This window comes from Mycteria americana, chromosome 6, assembly GCF_035582795.1.
Source record: "Mycteria americana isolate JAX WOST 10 ecotype Jacksonville Zoo and Gardens chromosome 6, USCA_MyAme_1.0, whole genome shotgun sequence".
NCBI lineage: Eukaryota > Metazoa > Chordata > Aves > Ciconiiformes > Ciconiidae > Mycteria > Mycteria americana.
This window is the reverse complement of record NC_134370.1, coordinates 15,655,953-15,671,830: the sequence shown is the minus strand read 5'-3', so window position 1 is coordinate 15,671,830 and position 15,878 is coordinate 15,655,953. Positions and strand designations below refer to the sequence as shown.

The window sequence follows — 15,878 nt, the reverse complement described above, 5'->3', positions numbered from 1 at the left end:
GGTTATGGTAGGTGCATCTTTTGTCTTGTTGGTAAGGCCTTGAACAAAAATGGACAAAAATTAACAAAAAAGGTGATCTGGGGGAATGAGCAGCTGCTTACAGCCCAGATATAAGGGAGGAGTCTCTTTATCCTTGTGAGGGATAAAAAGCCATTTGTTTGGTCTTCCATTCATGTGGCACATGTATCTGGAGGTCTTGAGCTTCTTGGTGGGCAAATTCATTTCCCATGCATTTGTTGGCTGTGGCTGCGACGTGCCTCTCTGCCAGCAGACTGATGCGTCCTTATCCTCACAAATTTTGGAGTTGAGGCTGGTGTGAGCGCTCGCTCCCTAGTGAAAAGGACTTCTGTAAGAGAAGCCAAGCTGCGTAACTCGGCTACTGGATTCTTCTCTATGATTTTCATTAGACCAAGGGTCAGAGGCGTGTGGCAGGGTTATAGGTTTATTTAGTTTCTGAAGCTCACATCTGCCTCCATTCTCATGTACACCCTCCGAACATCAGCCAGGAGCTCTGGTCCTGGACTATGGTCCGTTGTTCATTGAGAGTTTTATGGCAGCTGTTGAAACTGCTTTCAACTTACTTTCAAATACAAGACTTTTTTTTGAAGAATAAAAGCAAAAGCTTTGGCAAAAATGCTAACTGAAAATGACTATCCTAATTACATACTGAATATTAATATTTCCTCCTATGAAAGACTTGTCTGAATTAAACATAAAGGATTTCTAAAATAATCGCAATCTTTTAAAGCCAGATGTGTCACAATTTCTTCAAAAACAAATTACCGACCTAAAGTTAAACAGATCCAAGACTTTTACTTTATAGACTGTTATCTTGGAACAGCTGCACAATACAGGTGAATTGCATGTATTTAAAATTTCACTGTAACAAAGCAGTGTATTTTCAGCAACCTGTGACCATTAACCATTCAAAAACATTTTAAATCTAATCTTTAAATACAAATCCCTTGCATGCAAATATGATTTTTCTAAGATTTAACTCTTAATTTGAGAATTATAAGCATTGTGTGCTGCTGCATTTTTTGAGTGTTTTTTAGAAGATACATCTTTTGATTCTTCAGGGATTTTTTTTAAATCTTAGAAGGGAGTAACTTACGGCTCGTTTCCTTATCTTTTATTCTATTTATTTTCTAGTAGTTCTTCTGTGTTTTAGAGTCTCTTTCATTACCATCCAAAAAATCATGTAAGTAACATTGTGTGTCAGTTTTACTGCTTTGCGACTACAGATGTGTTGCTGATCAGCAGTGTTCTCCTAAATGCTCATCTTGCTTTAAACTTGATGGATACTCACCTGAATGCTTCTGTTACTCAGTGACTTGTGTATGGATCAATATAAAGCCTGTGTGGTCTTGTCTTTAACAGTTATTTCTGGGAAGTAGAGAAATCTGTGGAGTTCAAAAAAAACCCAAACCACTAAATTCTAGCTCAATGCATATTAGAAGTAAAGCTGTGTTGTTTCAGAACGTGCCTCGACAGGAGGAAATTCAATAGGGAACCATCTTACTTTCCAAAAATTTTAACTGTGAAAGATCAGCTTGAAGGCTTTTTGTTAACTTTGATCTTTCTTAAAATTGACCCGTTCATAATGTGTTTCAGTTTCTGGTGTATGCTTTTTCCTGGAATCAGTCCTTGAGAACTACCCACTTTGAAGTCTTTTTGCTTCTCCCTTTAAGAAATATTTCTGTTTTTCCTTTGCTATCTGATATGTGAAACTAATAAAACACTACAGGGGTGCTGAATGTACAAAGTACAACTTCACATTTGTGAGGCTATCACCATCCTGTAGCAATCTTTCTGGTGAACCTGCATGCGTGATTGCAGAACACAGGTTTCGCTGCTCATCCAGATTCCACTCCCTGCCTGGCTGGTTACTCAGTAAGCTCTTGCTTTGTTTAAGAACCAAATGTAATTATTTGACTTGTTGCTTAAAGGTACACTTGTTTCCTAGAAGAGGTTTTAGATGTACCAGTTGGCCATTCTGAAATGCATTATCTGCTCTGTTCATAGAGAATTTGCTTCAGTAGTATATAATTCTCAAATTCTTTATTGAGGATAATATGGAGGGAAACAAAATGGACATGCTTGTATATTTTTATACTAATGAAATAAAGTCTTTTTTGATATATTGTTTATTCCCCTTTATTGTAGATGTCTGACTGACTTTCAATACCTGCTCTCTTGTTTTCAGTCACAGTTATTGTTATCTCTTTGGGCTGTCCCATAGTTTAGTTCTGTCCTTGGGTACATTTCTTAACTACTTTCTTTACATAGTTTGAAAGCCTACCACAATCAAACTTTCCTTGAAGAATCCTCAAATAAAGTTACATTGCATGATGAAGGAGTTGCATTGATGCTTAAGTTTGATCACTTTTAACACTTGTCATTAGGCAGGTTCGCTATAAAGCGTTTCTGCTTCCAACCAAACTCCTTCCTCTGGGAACAATCCATCCAACACTTGGAACTGGTCACCACACTGCTGGTGAGCTGTGTTTTTCAAATGGAAAGTGCTCTCGTCACTTTCCGGACTGCTCTGTTTGACTGTTTTTAGAAGTAGTACAATGTTAATGCTTTATGCACTGTACCTTTCACATGTGCCAGCAAGGTACCAGCATCCAAGACATTCACAAAGTTTCTTCAGAGAATTTGCCAATGGCTGCAGATGTTGGAGATTTGAACTTGCAGAATGATACTGGTTTATGAAAGCTTCTGTGGGGTGTCTTTATGCTCAGTGTAAATCCTTCTTTCTTTCCTCTGCCTTTGTGGAACAGCCACAACAAACAAGTGAGGGATGCAGAGACAGTGGTAGAAAGGACATGGATATCCCCAACTTGCTTTCAAGTTTGCAAGCTTATGTATTTGTCCATGAGGTTTCTCATTTTTTCACAGGCAAACGTGGCATTTTTAGTTGTTGGGGACTTGGAACAGGAACTTTCCTGAATGTATAAGTATAAAATACAGGATTCTCAAGGACTAGTTTTGTTGAAGCAAAGAGTAGTATGGGGATATCCTTTATTGGCTCCTTTTTGTTATACTTCTAATATGACTTTTTTCTACTGGGTAGACCCGATCTGACCTAGCCAGTTAAACTGGCACCTGTCTCTGTCAAATGGGGAAATGGCCAAACTACTGCTTCTTGAGCAGTAGTTGTCGTTCAATGCTTTTCCACTGTTGTCCTCCTAGATACACAAGGAGAATGCGCACAAGCATATAGTGGACCAAAGTAAGAATTAGTGCATTGTGTGAGAGGTTATTAGCTTTCTGCCTGCATCTTCTTGTATCCCTCCTCCCCCCATGACCATCCACAACACAGAAATTGTGTGCCGTACATCAAAAACTGAACTGCTTCGACCCAGAAACTACTACGCGGTACTTTAGTTGCATCCCACTTCTCAATGTGTAGAAATTTGAATTCACAAGGGTGGAATAACATTGTTTTCTGTTGTGCACTTTCTTTCATGTTCCCATTTAGGCAAATATAATTAGGGCAGCTATTGGTGCAAAACTTACAACAATGTTTTAAAAACAGATTCAGGATGCTGAAAATCCCACTGGCCCCAGGAAAGAAGTCATGGTTCCAACACTGCGTTATTCTGATTGAAAACACTACTATGGTAGTTATCTTTGGAATTGTATTACATCAACTAACCGACAATGTTACGCCATTCAAGCTAGAGTAGACTAAGAGAACTTCTAAACTTATCTTTTCTATGAGGAGAACACACATCCTTTTTCCATGGTCCTAATCTTGCAGCCTGCTCTGGTTACAAAGAGTATGTTGTGACTTTTCATTTTTCATTCCCTCCAGGTTTACAGGAACAGATGGACCAAGTGGTTTTGGATTTGAGTTGACGTTTCGGCTAAAGAGAGAAACGGGGGAGTCGGCACCACCTACCTGGCCAGCAGAATTAATGCAAGGCTTAGCGAGATACGTCTTCCAGTCAGGTACTGCAGGGTTAAATATGCTGCCTCGCTTTTTGCTGCTTTCATTCTGAAGGGCCGCATCTGTTACATCAGCGCTCAATCAAATCTTGAGAATTTTCTTTGTGTGGGAAACCAAGAGTGTGTTCCTTCCATCAGCCCAGATTGCTGGGGACAATACCCAACTGCTGTCCAGGTAACTCCAAATCCCTAGTGTGGAAAAGCTGACGATACAGAACAGTTAGTAATCATAGGAAGCCTGCTCAGTGGCTCTTTGTTGCTCTCCTGCATTGTTGGTTTCACTCTCTGTCAGTAAGAAAACCTCCTTTGCTTATCCTGAAATGGCTGAGAAGCACCCATCTGATAAGGTCTCGCTTCTCAGCAGAAGGGCTGTAAGTTCCAAAACAGTTGCAGTTCCTTCACAAGCAAGCGTCTTCCTATGGTCTGTGCAGTTGAGCAGCAGCAACGTAGGTAAACAAGGAGTTGCTGAGATGAGAAAACGTGAAAGTCGTAAGGGATGCCAAGGCTGGGAGGGCTAAGGAATTAACAATTGGGAATCATTAATGCGGATGGAGACTTGCCAGAAAATTGTGAACCAGAGTGCCTACAAAACATCTTCTTGCACTACTCTTCCTGGATTCTGTTTATACCAGCAGATTGAATATTAGTTTGTGTTGTGAGCACATGAAGACCTATGGAATGGTTGAGTGCATAGTGTATTTGAAAGGTGCCCTCCTGCATCACAAGATCTGAATGAAAATATTTGAAGAACTTTTTTTTTAACCTAGCTTGGGTCTGTTACAGGTAAAGTACCTTCTAAATCAATGATTATTGAATTTGTAACATTTGGTACTTGCTCTGCTAGTTAATAAATTGCTCAGTAACTTCTGATTCTGTTGCTGATTTTCAGTCAGCTGGCTGACTCTCAAAGGGGAAAGGTCTGCATGAAAACAGGATTGGTCTGGTAACCTCAGTGACAAATCTCTTAGGCAGCGGCAACTATTGTGGGGCGTTTCTTCTAAATGTTGACTGGCAGAGACCAATGCCAGCACAGCTGATCGCTTGTCTTCATATTGGGAGTGTCTCTTGTTGCAGTTTGAAATGACAAACATTTTTTTGGTAACCTTTTCTGTGTTGCTATCTTCCCTGGTTGCCATCCAAATTTGGGCTCACCTGTTCTCTTTTTTGATCTTGATTTTTGCAACTCTAAATCCACATGACTGTTGTTGGTTTTGCCATTATTTGAGGTTCCTGTCCTGCCTGAATTGTATTGTACAGTAGCTTTTTGATACTGACCATGCAGTGATGAATTCATACTCACATTTTTCTGTGTGTTGACTGCAGGGTCTGAAGAAAACCTCTGACTCTAAAGTCTCCTTCTTAGATAGAAAATAACATACAACATGTTATATGTCAACTTATCTTACATATAAGACCTTTTAAATTTTCTAGTCCAGTGTAGGTTCTCATAACAGTCTCTTTAATACAGTAATTTCAGTGCCTTCTATTTGCACATTAAGTAAGCTCTCTGTAGCAGTTGCTTGTTTGTCTCACCCTTTCTATGGGTGAGAGGAGGTCTGCAGAGTGAAACAGGATTTGGTAGGGTACTTTAGGACAAACTTCTTGGTGGCTAAGCTGGCACTCCAGGCAGAGACTTCCATTGTTTGGTTTCCTGCACTAGTGCAGTCTTATCTTTCTGACCTCAAAGCAAATGAACTGTTTTTAGACTGGAAAGAGCGGTTGTGCCCATGCATATCAATCTGACGTGAACTTCTAAGGGCCTTCAGTATTATCCTCAGCTTATCCATGCTGGTTTTGACTTTCTATCCACCATGACTCTTTAAAGGCACTGCTTAAACATACATTAATGGATTCTAGCCTCTGGGTATTTAGCTCTCAATTTATGTTACTAAAAAACCCTGTGTATGAATCGTAAATTGACTTCTTTGTGAAACTGAGTATGAGCCAACGCTACGCTCATATGCAATAGGCAAGCCACATGCTGGGTTACCTTAGGAAGAGCATGAGCAGCAGATTAAGGGAAGTTATTACCTCTTCTGCATGGCACTGGGGAGGCCTCACATAAGATAGTGTCCTGTTTTGGGCCTCCTGGTTTAAGAGATGCTGAGAAGACAGAGAGAGTCCAGAGTGGTTGGGGTCCTAGAGCACGTGAGCTATGAGGAGAGCTGGAGGGAGCAGGGCTGGTTTAGCCTGTGAAGAGAAGGTGCAGGGTGATCTAACGGGAGCCTACAGCTGTTGGGAGGGTAGTTACAAGATCGTGGGGTAATACAACAAGGGGCTACAGGTCTGAACTGTAGTATGGGAGGTTCTGGAAGGGCTTCAGGGAAAACTTGGAGGGCTCACAAGGAGGGTGGCAAAGCACAGGGAACAGTTTATCAGAAAGTTGGTGGATCTCCATTCCTGAAAGGGTTCAGGACTTAGCTCAACAAAGCTACAGTAGCCCTGATCTAGCATTGGTGATGGCTCTGCTTCAAATAGGAGTCTGGATGAGAGACCTCCGGAGGCCCCTTAAAATATCACAGAAGAGTTGGATTTTTGGTTTTTTCCATACAGCTTCATGCCCTTCAGCAAGCAGCTGTGTGCTGTCACCAAGTATTACCAACCATTCCTTGCCCTGTATAAAAGGAAACTGTATGCTGTTGCAGCAAGTGATCAAGCTCTAGTTTTATTTTAGTACAAATTTGTTTATCACTTGTCTTTTTTGAATAAGAACTTTCTCGGGCTAAAATCTCCTGGCTAATCATAGACATCAGGTTAATCCTGACAAGATGATGCATCTTGGGGCAGATGCATGCAATGGTGCAAATTGCATTGCATTGCAGTGGGACAGACTCTATCAAGTTTCTTCTTGATCTCTCAGGGCAATACCAGTTGACCATAGCTAGATGCAGTCATTTTCTAATTCAAGCTCACTCACTCCATTGCTGTGCAGGGTCCCTAGTCCTTTTGCTACATCTGACGTGGGACGCTTTGCTTTGCTTTCCTCCCGCGAGCTGCCCCCTCTCAGGTTGGCAGTCTCCAGAGCAATTCCCATGTTCTACCTTGCATCACCCCTTGGTGATCAGGCACCCGTGTGCTCAGCAGCGTTATTTTTGTTCTGCCTAGCGGGATTTCCCCCAGTCTAACATGGCCACTCGGCAAAGCCAAGTGAGCTTCTGCCGTCATCTTTTTTCCTTGGTCTTTTACAGGACTTCTCTGGTCAGATGTTAAAACTTTAGAACTCTGAAATACTTGAAGGGGTGGTTCTTCTGAAGCCCATTGGGCATTAGGCAGGCTGTGGCACGACAGCATTGTTTTGCATGATGAAAGGTTTCTTTTTGCTCAAGTTCCTTCTGACTGCACCACTTGGAGCATTTGTCAAATTCAACAACGATAAGCATTGTTTGATTCTGGTGTATGTACCTTAATGTTGTCCTCTTCAGTTGTTTAAAAATAATCTGTGGAGACTCTTTAATACTCCAGAATAGCCTTAAACATTTGATGAACCAAAACAACTTAATGCTTATGAATCCACTCTGAACAAGAAGCAAGAAAAAAAATGAAACTAGCAGGACCTTTTTGATTAGGCTCCAAGCACTTTTGCATGTCAAAAGATTGTTTACTTTGAAAGCTATGGTAAGAGCTAAATTCTTGTCTCTTGAATAACAAGCCAACTTTTTGGTTATCATAGATGTGCTTTGCTGGGTCCGGTTGAAGTTGGGGGAGAGTAAGGTATAGTTATACTCCTGCTGAGCCTGAGCATTTTCAGATGGTGATGACTGAGTTGAAGACTCATCTAGCAGCTACTGCTGTCCTAAATATTATTACTGTGTATTGCAGTTACAAAGCATGTCTCATTGCAAGTGATATATTTTTGTAACAAACACTTCTAGGCAAATGAATGTGGTGTTCCTTTGTTTCCATCTCTCCTGCACTGTGGCTGTGCTTTTAGAAAAGACGTCTTCTGCATTGAATTTCAGACCTCTTTGAGCCTTGGCTTCTCTGTTCACTGTAACAAACACTTGATGCTTTGTGCTTTTGATTAAATGGCACTACTTCCTCTCCTTCAACAAAACCAAGCTTGCAAGTCTCAAAAAATTTATTTGTGGCTTTATCTGTTCTTAATTTTATCACTGTTTGACCATGACCACAAATTCCAACTCTGTTATTTTTAGTTTTTAAAAAAAACAAACCTGCAAACCTTGAAAATGAAACTTCGCACAATTCAGTGACCTTAGCTTGTCATGGTTCATGGGTATACTGGGAATATCTCATGGTAGAACAAATTTATACTTCAATTCAAACGAAGAGGAAGAAACACTCTTCCTACAGAAAGCTTATTCAGGGCTTGTTAGGACTGTTAACTCTTTAAGTACTGCAGTATTACTATGCTTGATCAGTATAGAGAGGCCATGGTTTGTGCTTTCCTGAAATTAAAATCTGCATTTTTTTTCTCTCTAAGGTAAAGTTAGGTTGTTTTCAAGGGCCCGCCTGATATACATCATGAGGGCAATATATTGATGTAGCATGGAAACAAATGTGTTGCGTGTATGCGTTCTTGCTGCTTCTGTGTTTCTTGGCCTGAAAGAAAACAGCTGCAGCTGTAAGGTACAGGTTTGGAGAAATTGTCAGGAAAAGCTCATCATGCATAGACCCTAAAGATAACGGTATAGCTTATGTCATGGTTATATCCTCTGCAATGGATGAATTGTAGTGGGGAACTAGCTAGTGAAACTAGATTCAGAAGTATTAAGACGATGTCCATGAATTGGAGGTTTGCAGGTTGGCTGAGCTTGATAACATTTACCCCAGAACACATCAGCCTGAGCAGTCTGAGCCACTGCTGTTGCAGGGGGGACAGGTAGCATTACAGGCGGCTGGAAAATGGCAAATGCTGTTCTTCACCCCCACCCCCAAAAAAACACAAACAAACAAACAAACAAATAGACAAAAACCAAACCAACCCAACCCTAAAAATGCAAACCTGAGGTTTCTAATTGGTCAACCAGACTTCAGGTCTCAAACTGCTAGGAAAAACAAACCATCTAGAAGGCATCCAGGGAATAATGGACATCCCAGCATGGATTTGTCAAGAATAAAATGGAACAAACTAATTGTGACAAGTTAACAGGCACCATGGGAAGCAGTGAATGTTGGCTACCTTGATACTAGTGAGACTTTTGGCATTGTCCCTTCCAACAGGTATGTGAGCGAGCTGAGGAAATGCAATCTTGATAAAAACTAAAGGAAGAGGGAAGCAGTACTGGTTGGATATTTAGGCTGAATAATTGTCAATGTGTTGTCATCAACCACAAAAGATGTGTAGAGTTGGGATTTGTCTAAAATCTATCCTAGCACTCATGCAATTTGGTACTGACCAGGGTGGTGAAATGCAGAGTATCCTGATGAAATCTGCAGGCACAGCAAAGCACTATGGAGCAGAGGGCTGGAGTTCAGAACGACTTTTGCAAATTGCAGAAATGATCTCAAGTACCTATGTGCAGTAGGGTCAGGAAGGTGCAACAAGTACATGGTCCTGTGCTTACACGGGAATAATCCAATGCACAATTATCAGATGGGGAAAGGCAGCAGTTCTGAAAGGAGAAGAAAATTATTTGGACTTAATATCACCAATGGGGCTATACCTAAACCAACACTCTCTTCACTCTGAGAGATAAGTGAAATTATTCTGAAGTATAAATAGAAGTTTTCTGCGTATTGCATGTGATAGGGTCCTTCTATACTGCTGGCAACACCTTGAAGGGAAAGGGAGAGCACTGTATCTTGTTTTGGGTAAAAGACTTAAGTCAGATGCATCCCAGTCGGAGAGAGTCTGGAGGAGAGCAGTAAGAATGATCCAAAGGTCCAGAAAATATGACCTGTGGAGGAATCATCAAAAGAGTTATGTTTGTTTAGTCTAGGGAAGAGAAGATGGAAGGAAGATGTGAGAACAGTCTTCAAATACGCAAAAGGTTGCTGTAGGGAATAAAGTAATAAATTTTTCTGTGTGCCTACTGGGGATATGAGAGGCCCATTGCTACTAAAATTTCTGTAAGGTAGGGTTAGGGTTTGTCATTAGGAAAAGCTTTTGAATGATAAGTACAGTGAAGCTCTGGAATAGTTGCAGATTCCTCATTGCTGCATAGCTTTGAGAACAAGTAAAACTATTCTTCATGGATATTTGCCAGGAAGAGTTGATACTTCCTTTAGGTGAGGGCAGAGTAGGAGCCTTCTTAGTCTCCTTCATATTATAAATATGTCTTGACTGACCAGGTGTCCTCTTCAGATCTTCTAAATGTGATTTACCTTTTTTCATAGTTTCCTGATTACTGGTGCATTAAAAGATATTCAAATGTGAATTTTGAAGTCTCAGCTAATTTAAAAGTTGAATTTTAATATTTAACCTTTTTGACTAGTCCGTAGTAGGAAGCTATTTGTGTCTTGGAGACTGCAAAACAGTAGTAACAAAATCTACAAGCAAAGGAAGTAAGCATGCAAGATGCAATTTGTGGGTGGTGATTTAATGTAGATTTCAGCTGATTACTTCAGGAGAAACTTGCTTATATGAATTATTCCTTAGAAAATTTATTATACTTTTGAAAATGTATTGGACAGAACTAATTCCAGCAGGTACACAACGAGTTATAAATGTTGATAACAATGTGTCTAAACAATGACCGAACTAGCTATATCTGATTTGTGTCGGGTTTTTTTCCCCACAAACACCTCTCTTGGCATGTCTGCCTCCTCTGCACTGTTATGGTGAAGGATTCCCTTTTCAGAGGATAAGGTATGAAATACCTTCTCTTGTCCTTTAGTTATTTCTGTGAAACCTGCAGGAACTTAGTATCCGTGAGCTTCTGTCCTCTGTCACAATTCAAGTCCACAGGCCAAATTCCCAAAGTTACTGGAAGGGGACGATGGTTCTGACTGATGCGTGCAAGTGCCCGAGGCAGCACAGCCACGCAAGCCTTCAGCAGCCAGGCTGAAAACCAAGCCCAAAATTAGGTATGTCTAGCCTTCCTTAGTTATTTCTGACATGTCATACTTTCTTCAGGTAGGAATTATTGTCTGATGGCTTGTCTGTAGTTTGAGAAAGCACATACACTGTTCCCGCTGATGTCATTGGCCAAGTACATCAATTTGAGGGTATAATGGCAGCTCTGTGTGCCTCAGTTTCCCCTTTGGTAAACGAGGGTGATTACAGGAGTTGTAAGGACTGCAGGTGTAGATATACTCTTCTTACTTAGCAATTTCCATCTGATTCAAGTTTAGTCTGAGCCATGGAGGCACTTTGCATTTGACGGGCAGTATAACTTTTACACTGAAAATGGGACTCAGTGGGATTAAGTGATTTGGCTGGGCTCACAGACCTGCAGCCATTAAGCCAGCGGACACCTTGACACCTGCTGCCCTGGCATAACCACTAGACCTCATCTTCAGATCTTCTGGAGTCCAGAAAGCTTCAATGTGGTAGCTTCAGTGACTCTTTCCTTGCCAACATGTTTTCAAACATTCTTGACACAGGCCAATTTCTGTGTGTAAAAAGGAAAAAAAAACCCAAACCCAAAACAAACTCCTTGCTTCCTTGAATACAAATGAGGCTTGTCTAGCTTGTTTGTAAAACAGTGTTTATTTCTTCCCAGTAGGATGACTAAATCCAAATAAAATCTCCCAGTAATTCATATATATTTTTCTCTGACTGTGCCTTTATTTTTTTTTTTCAACCCCAGGCTGATTTATTGTTCTCTTCTGGTTGCTATGGCTCTGTAAAATATATATATTTTTTTCTATCATCTGTTTGTAATATTGACCAGTTTCCAGTGTAGAGCTGGCCCTAGCTCCTCTGTAGTATTCCAGGATTTTAGATTTAAAATGGGGGGATTAACTGTGTTTTTTAGCTCCACAAAGAAGTATAAATCAACATCAATTTCATTTCAACAGAACCTGTTATGTAGTGAACTCTGCTGTGCAAACACTGAAACTGTAGCACAGTAAAGTTTATGAAATAGCCTCCTGGCCTGTCGTTTAACATAGGTGAACAGGACTCAACCAAGTGCGCAGGCTGCGTGCCTTTATTCTGCAAAGGGATATGGAAACATTAAGTCACTGGTTCCAATTTAACCTAAGTCTGTCATGGCCAAAAGCTCTCATCATCTGATAGTTATTCAGTGGTCCATGAGAAATTGGTTGGGTTTTAGCCTAATTCCTCTTAGACGTTTCCCATAAAACAAGCTGTTCTGTGAGCAGCAGCAGCAGCACAGATCAAGGCTGGTCCTTTATGTCTCTGTGCTCTAGCCTCTCTGTGTCCCGCACCACCACAATAAATCCACTTCTCCCCGTGCTGCTGCCTATGAGCTCACCTCCACAATACTTCCCATCCCTCCCCCCCATCTCCTAAGCCAGCCTTGTCACAACCCCAAGCTTCCAGCTGGGACGTACGTGCTGGGGCTGGTACCAAACGATGTGCTGGCTGATAAAGCAAACCGGTTGCTTGTGTGCAGAGCAGTTGGCTGATGTGCTGGGCACGACAGGCAGCTATCGAGCTCGTGCTTCGGTCTTCAGCCTGTCACTGGCATCCCCCGAAGCTGGCTGGAGGCTCTGAAGTTGTTGGGGAGGGAGTCACCAAATGCAACTCTTGTAAATTATCCTGATAGGCATTGCAGCAAAGTGCTGGTTGCAGGTGGACCCGGCCCTTTTTACTCCCCCCTGTAGATCACAAATAAAGCTTATGCAGCGCTGCTGGTAATCCAGAGAGAAGCATCTGTCTGCAAAGCTGTCGATCAGACAAACAATACTGAAGAGACCTCATGGAAAATGTTTTTGTCTGCAGAAAGGATGGCTCTAAGAGGAGACATTTTGTGGGCACATAAACGCGTCTTCTCTTGAAATACTGTCCCAGGGTTGCGTGGAGAAAACACTGAAGCTGGGACCAGATTTACTCTTACAGTCTTGTTCTGTTACTGCTCGGGATGCTCAAGGGTTGAAACTTGCCTGCTGGCAGTGTCTGATCACCCTGCCCTGCCCAAAGCTGGATGCTCATTACCTGTTGCGTGTCCTGCCAGATGAGGCTCGTCCTGCTATAGCAGCTCTGCTCACTTTGTGTGTGCACCCATTAGCTGATACACAAGGCAGTACCAGTTGTAGGAAACCCTCCTTTTTGCAGCACAAGAGATGACAGCTTGCCTCATGCCAGCCTCAACCTCTGTGTGCAGTTGTAACCCACAGTAACTTGATTGTATATCTGAGCTCTCGGAGGAGAGACGTTAGTATTGCAGTGTGGCTTTATGTGTTTTTTTCTTTGAGTGCGCTTGAAGGATGGAGCAGCTAGACAGCTATCTGCTTTCCTCTAGCACCTCTCAGGCAAGTCTCAAGAAGCCTTGTTGCTATTTAGTCTTTGGCATCAAACTTTTTTCTGTAATCCATTTTGGTTTTTTTCTGTGACTGTTCTGGGTTTGGTCCAGCAGAGCTCATTGAAAGGCGTTATTATAGCTCTTCTTTTCCTCCTCTCAAAGAAACCGTAAACTTCCAGCCCCTGCTTTTAATGTTAAGATGGTCTTGCCAACCCCTAGCAGGGATCTGTAGGGAATAAGCATAGCAATATTGACCGTCTGCAACTTCCATGCTCTGCGGCAGAGAAAGCCTTTCACTTGGAAAGGAGGGAGAGGACAGGTCTCGGCACTGGTGACGCTGAGACTGGCGCATGGGTCAGCATACAGATGTGCTTCTGGGTTCCCTAGATGAAGTTAATGCAGTTCCTCTCTGCACGCTTGCAAAACTTACTAATATTTGTCTGTTTGTATGACTGTACTTTTCAGGACCTTCAGAGTCCAATGCTTTTATCCTCACTTGTGAGGCAGGGAAATGCACCCAGTTCCATTTTGTCACTGGGTGCCGAGGCACAGGGGGAGGTTAAGAGGCTTGCCAGTCGTTAGAGAGGAACCTTGTGGTGGCCAGGGCTGTGGCTGAGGCTTCCCAGGCTGTGAACTAGCAGGCACCTGGTGGTCTGTCCTTCGTCTGTGCGAGTCCTGTCTCGGTCAGAGTCGTTCCAGGTATGGGTGGTAAACTAGCTGCGGGCATAGAGCAGAAATACAGCTGTGAATGCTGCCGAGCGCAGTTATGTCCCCGCACAGGTGGTGCGCCCCTGTTCTCCTTCCTGGCAGCATAAATGGAGTTGCGTGACCTTAGAGTTTGGCTGACTAAATTAACTTCACTTATCCTTCTGTTCAGAATAGGCAGGGTGCTGCCCCTTTGCAATACTGGAGGCACCCCAGTGCCAGGCTCAGTCATGCCCTTTGCCTTGGAGCACCGTCACTTCTTCAGCTGCTGATGTGACAAGCTGGAAGTTATTTAGCTCTTGCTGGTTTTGCTGGGTAGCATCTTCCTGGCCTTTGCTTGGGACTTGCTAGGAGATTGTGCCACACCGGAGAATGTCTTCTCCATGAAATTCCTTTTGCTGCAGTGATAGAAAAGCCCCTGCAACCCTCTGGCCAGGTTTAAAAAGTGCTGGACGCTTTCTCAGGAACTTGAGAAAAGGGGACCAACACCACTGCTGTTGTGACATTGCCTTTTGCTTCGTCAACACTGGTGGTGTGGACCTGGACTGTGCATGAGGCTCCCTCCAGGCTTCCTCCCAGTCTGCAGTTCAGCAGTAGGAAAGCACGACTGGGAATGCAGGAGTTTCCAAGGACACCTGTACTCTCATTTGACTTGCGGGAGGAAAAGTCTATGGCTTATGTTGTCAGGGAGCTAGCTCACTGTAATACAAATTAAAGCCTTTTCTTCCCTACCTCCCTAACCTCGTGGAGTTTGGGTTTTTTTTCTCTCCTGCAGTTTGTCTGGACGAGTGGGTTAGACTGGGTATTTCCTGTGCCTTGTCATGGGAGCCACTATTGTCTCTCTGACTTCTAGCTCTCAGCTGAGAATGGGTCTCTGACCTTTTCCAGCCCCAAAGGGTAGGTTGACACTAAAGCACGGAGAGACTTTGTGCCAGGAGCAGAGGCACAGAAAGTCTTTGTTCCTTATAAAAGACTTTGTTGAAATAGAAGGAAAGCTGTCTTCCCTGGACTGCTTTACTGATTGCATAGTATTTCTAGGCAGTAAGTGAGGGATCTCAGCACTGCCTGAAAGAGGAGGCTTGTTTTTAGCTGCTACTGTGATTTAGATAAAGTAGGTTTAGGCCCAGTTTGAGTTGGCTAGGTTTCAAATGATGCTGTCCCTTTTAATTCTCTCAACTTGTGTCCTGTTCCTGCCTGAGAACTGAGCTTGGCTCGTTGCTTTTCAGCTGTTCAATACAGTTCATTCAGTTGGTTTATTTAAAAAAAGAAAAAGGGGGGGGGGGGGGGAAGGAAAAAAAAGACCCGTCTTCTCCCTGTGCTTTGCATCAGTCCATGTGCCCTGAGGCTGCTCCCAAATGTCAGGGATGGACAAAGCAGCAACACTTGTAAATCTGATACACGGTTGCATTTATAAATGCACAAGTTGTTTGTTGTTTTAGCCTTCATACTGCATGTGGGCTGCCACTGGGAGAGGGAGGAAAGAAACGGCCACGGAGACCCAGAGGAAGCTGTATGACGCATCTCGGTGCAAGGCTGCCGCAACAGCCGAAGCGGCAGGAGGAGAGCCAGCCGCCCCGCGCCCTGGGACGCTTGGATGCTGGCCCCTAGCAGGTGTTTATCCTGAGCGGCCGCAGTTCAAGATCAGAACTGATCTTGCTAATGTTTTCTGCCCAAAGTGGAGGGGAGCTGAGCTCTCTGCAGGAAGCCTTTTCTCCATCCTACCTGGAGCCTCCCTGCTGCAGGAGGGTGAGGAGGAGCCCGCATGCCGGGGACCAGCGTTAAGAAGAGCATCTCTGACTCCCGGGATAGGCAAGCGGGGGAGAGGCTGCACATGGTCAGCCCAGCCTTGGACAAAGGCCCTGTCCCCTGTACTGAAGGAGGAAT

At 43.0% G+C, this 15,878-nt stretch overlaps 1 protein-coding gene across 3 annotated transcripts in view; it reads left to right on the top strand.

Annotated features, from left to right (window-relative positions):
* Nucleotides 1-15,878, top strand: part of SUFU (SUFU negative regulator of hedgehog signaling) — a 99,164-nt gene that overhangs the window by 24,380 nt on the left and 58,906 nt on the right. For all 3 annotated transcript variants that reach the window (XM_075504647.1, XM_075504646.1, XM_075504648.1), the window contains one exon: nucleotides 3,824-3,960. In XM_075504647.1, the coding sequence (XP_075360762.1) occupies nucleotides 3,824-3,960 (137 nt within the window). The remainder of the gene's footprint in view (nucleotides 1-3,823; nucleotides 3,961-15,878) is intronic.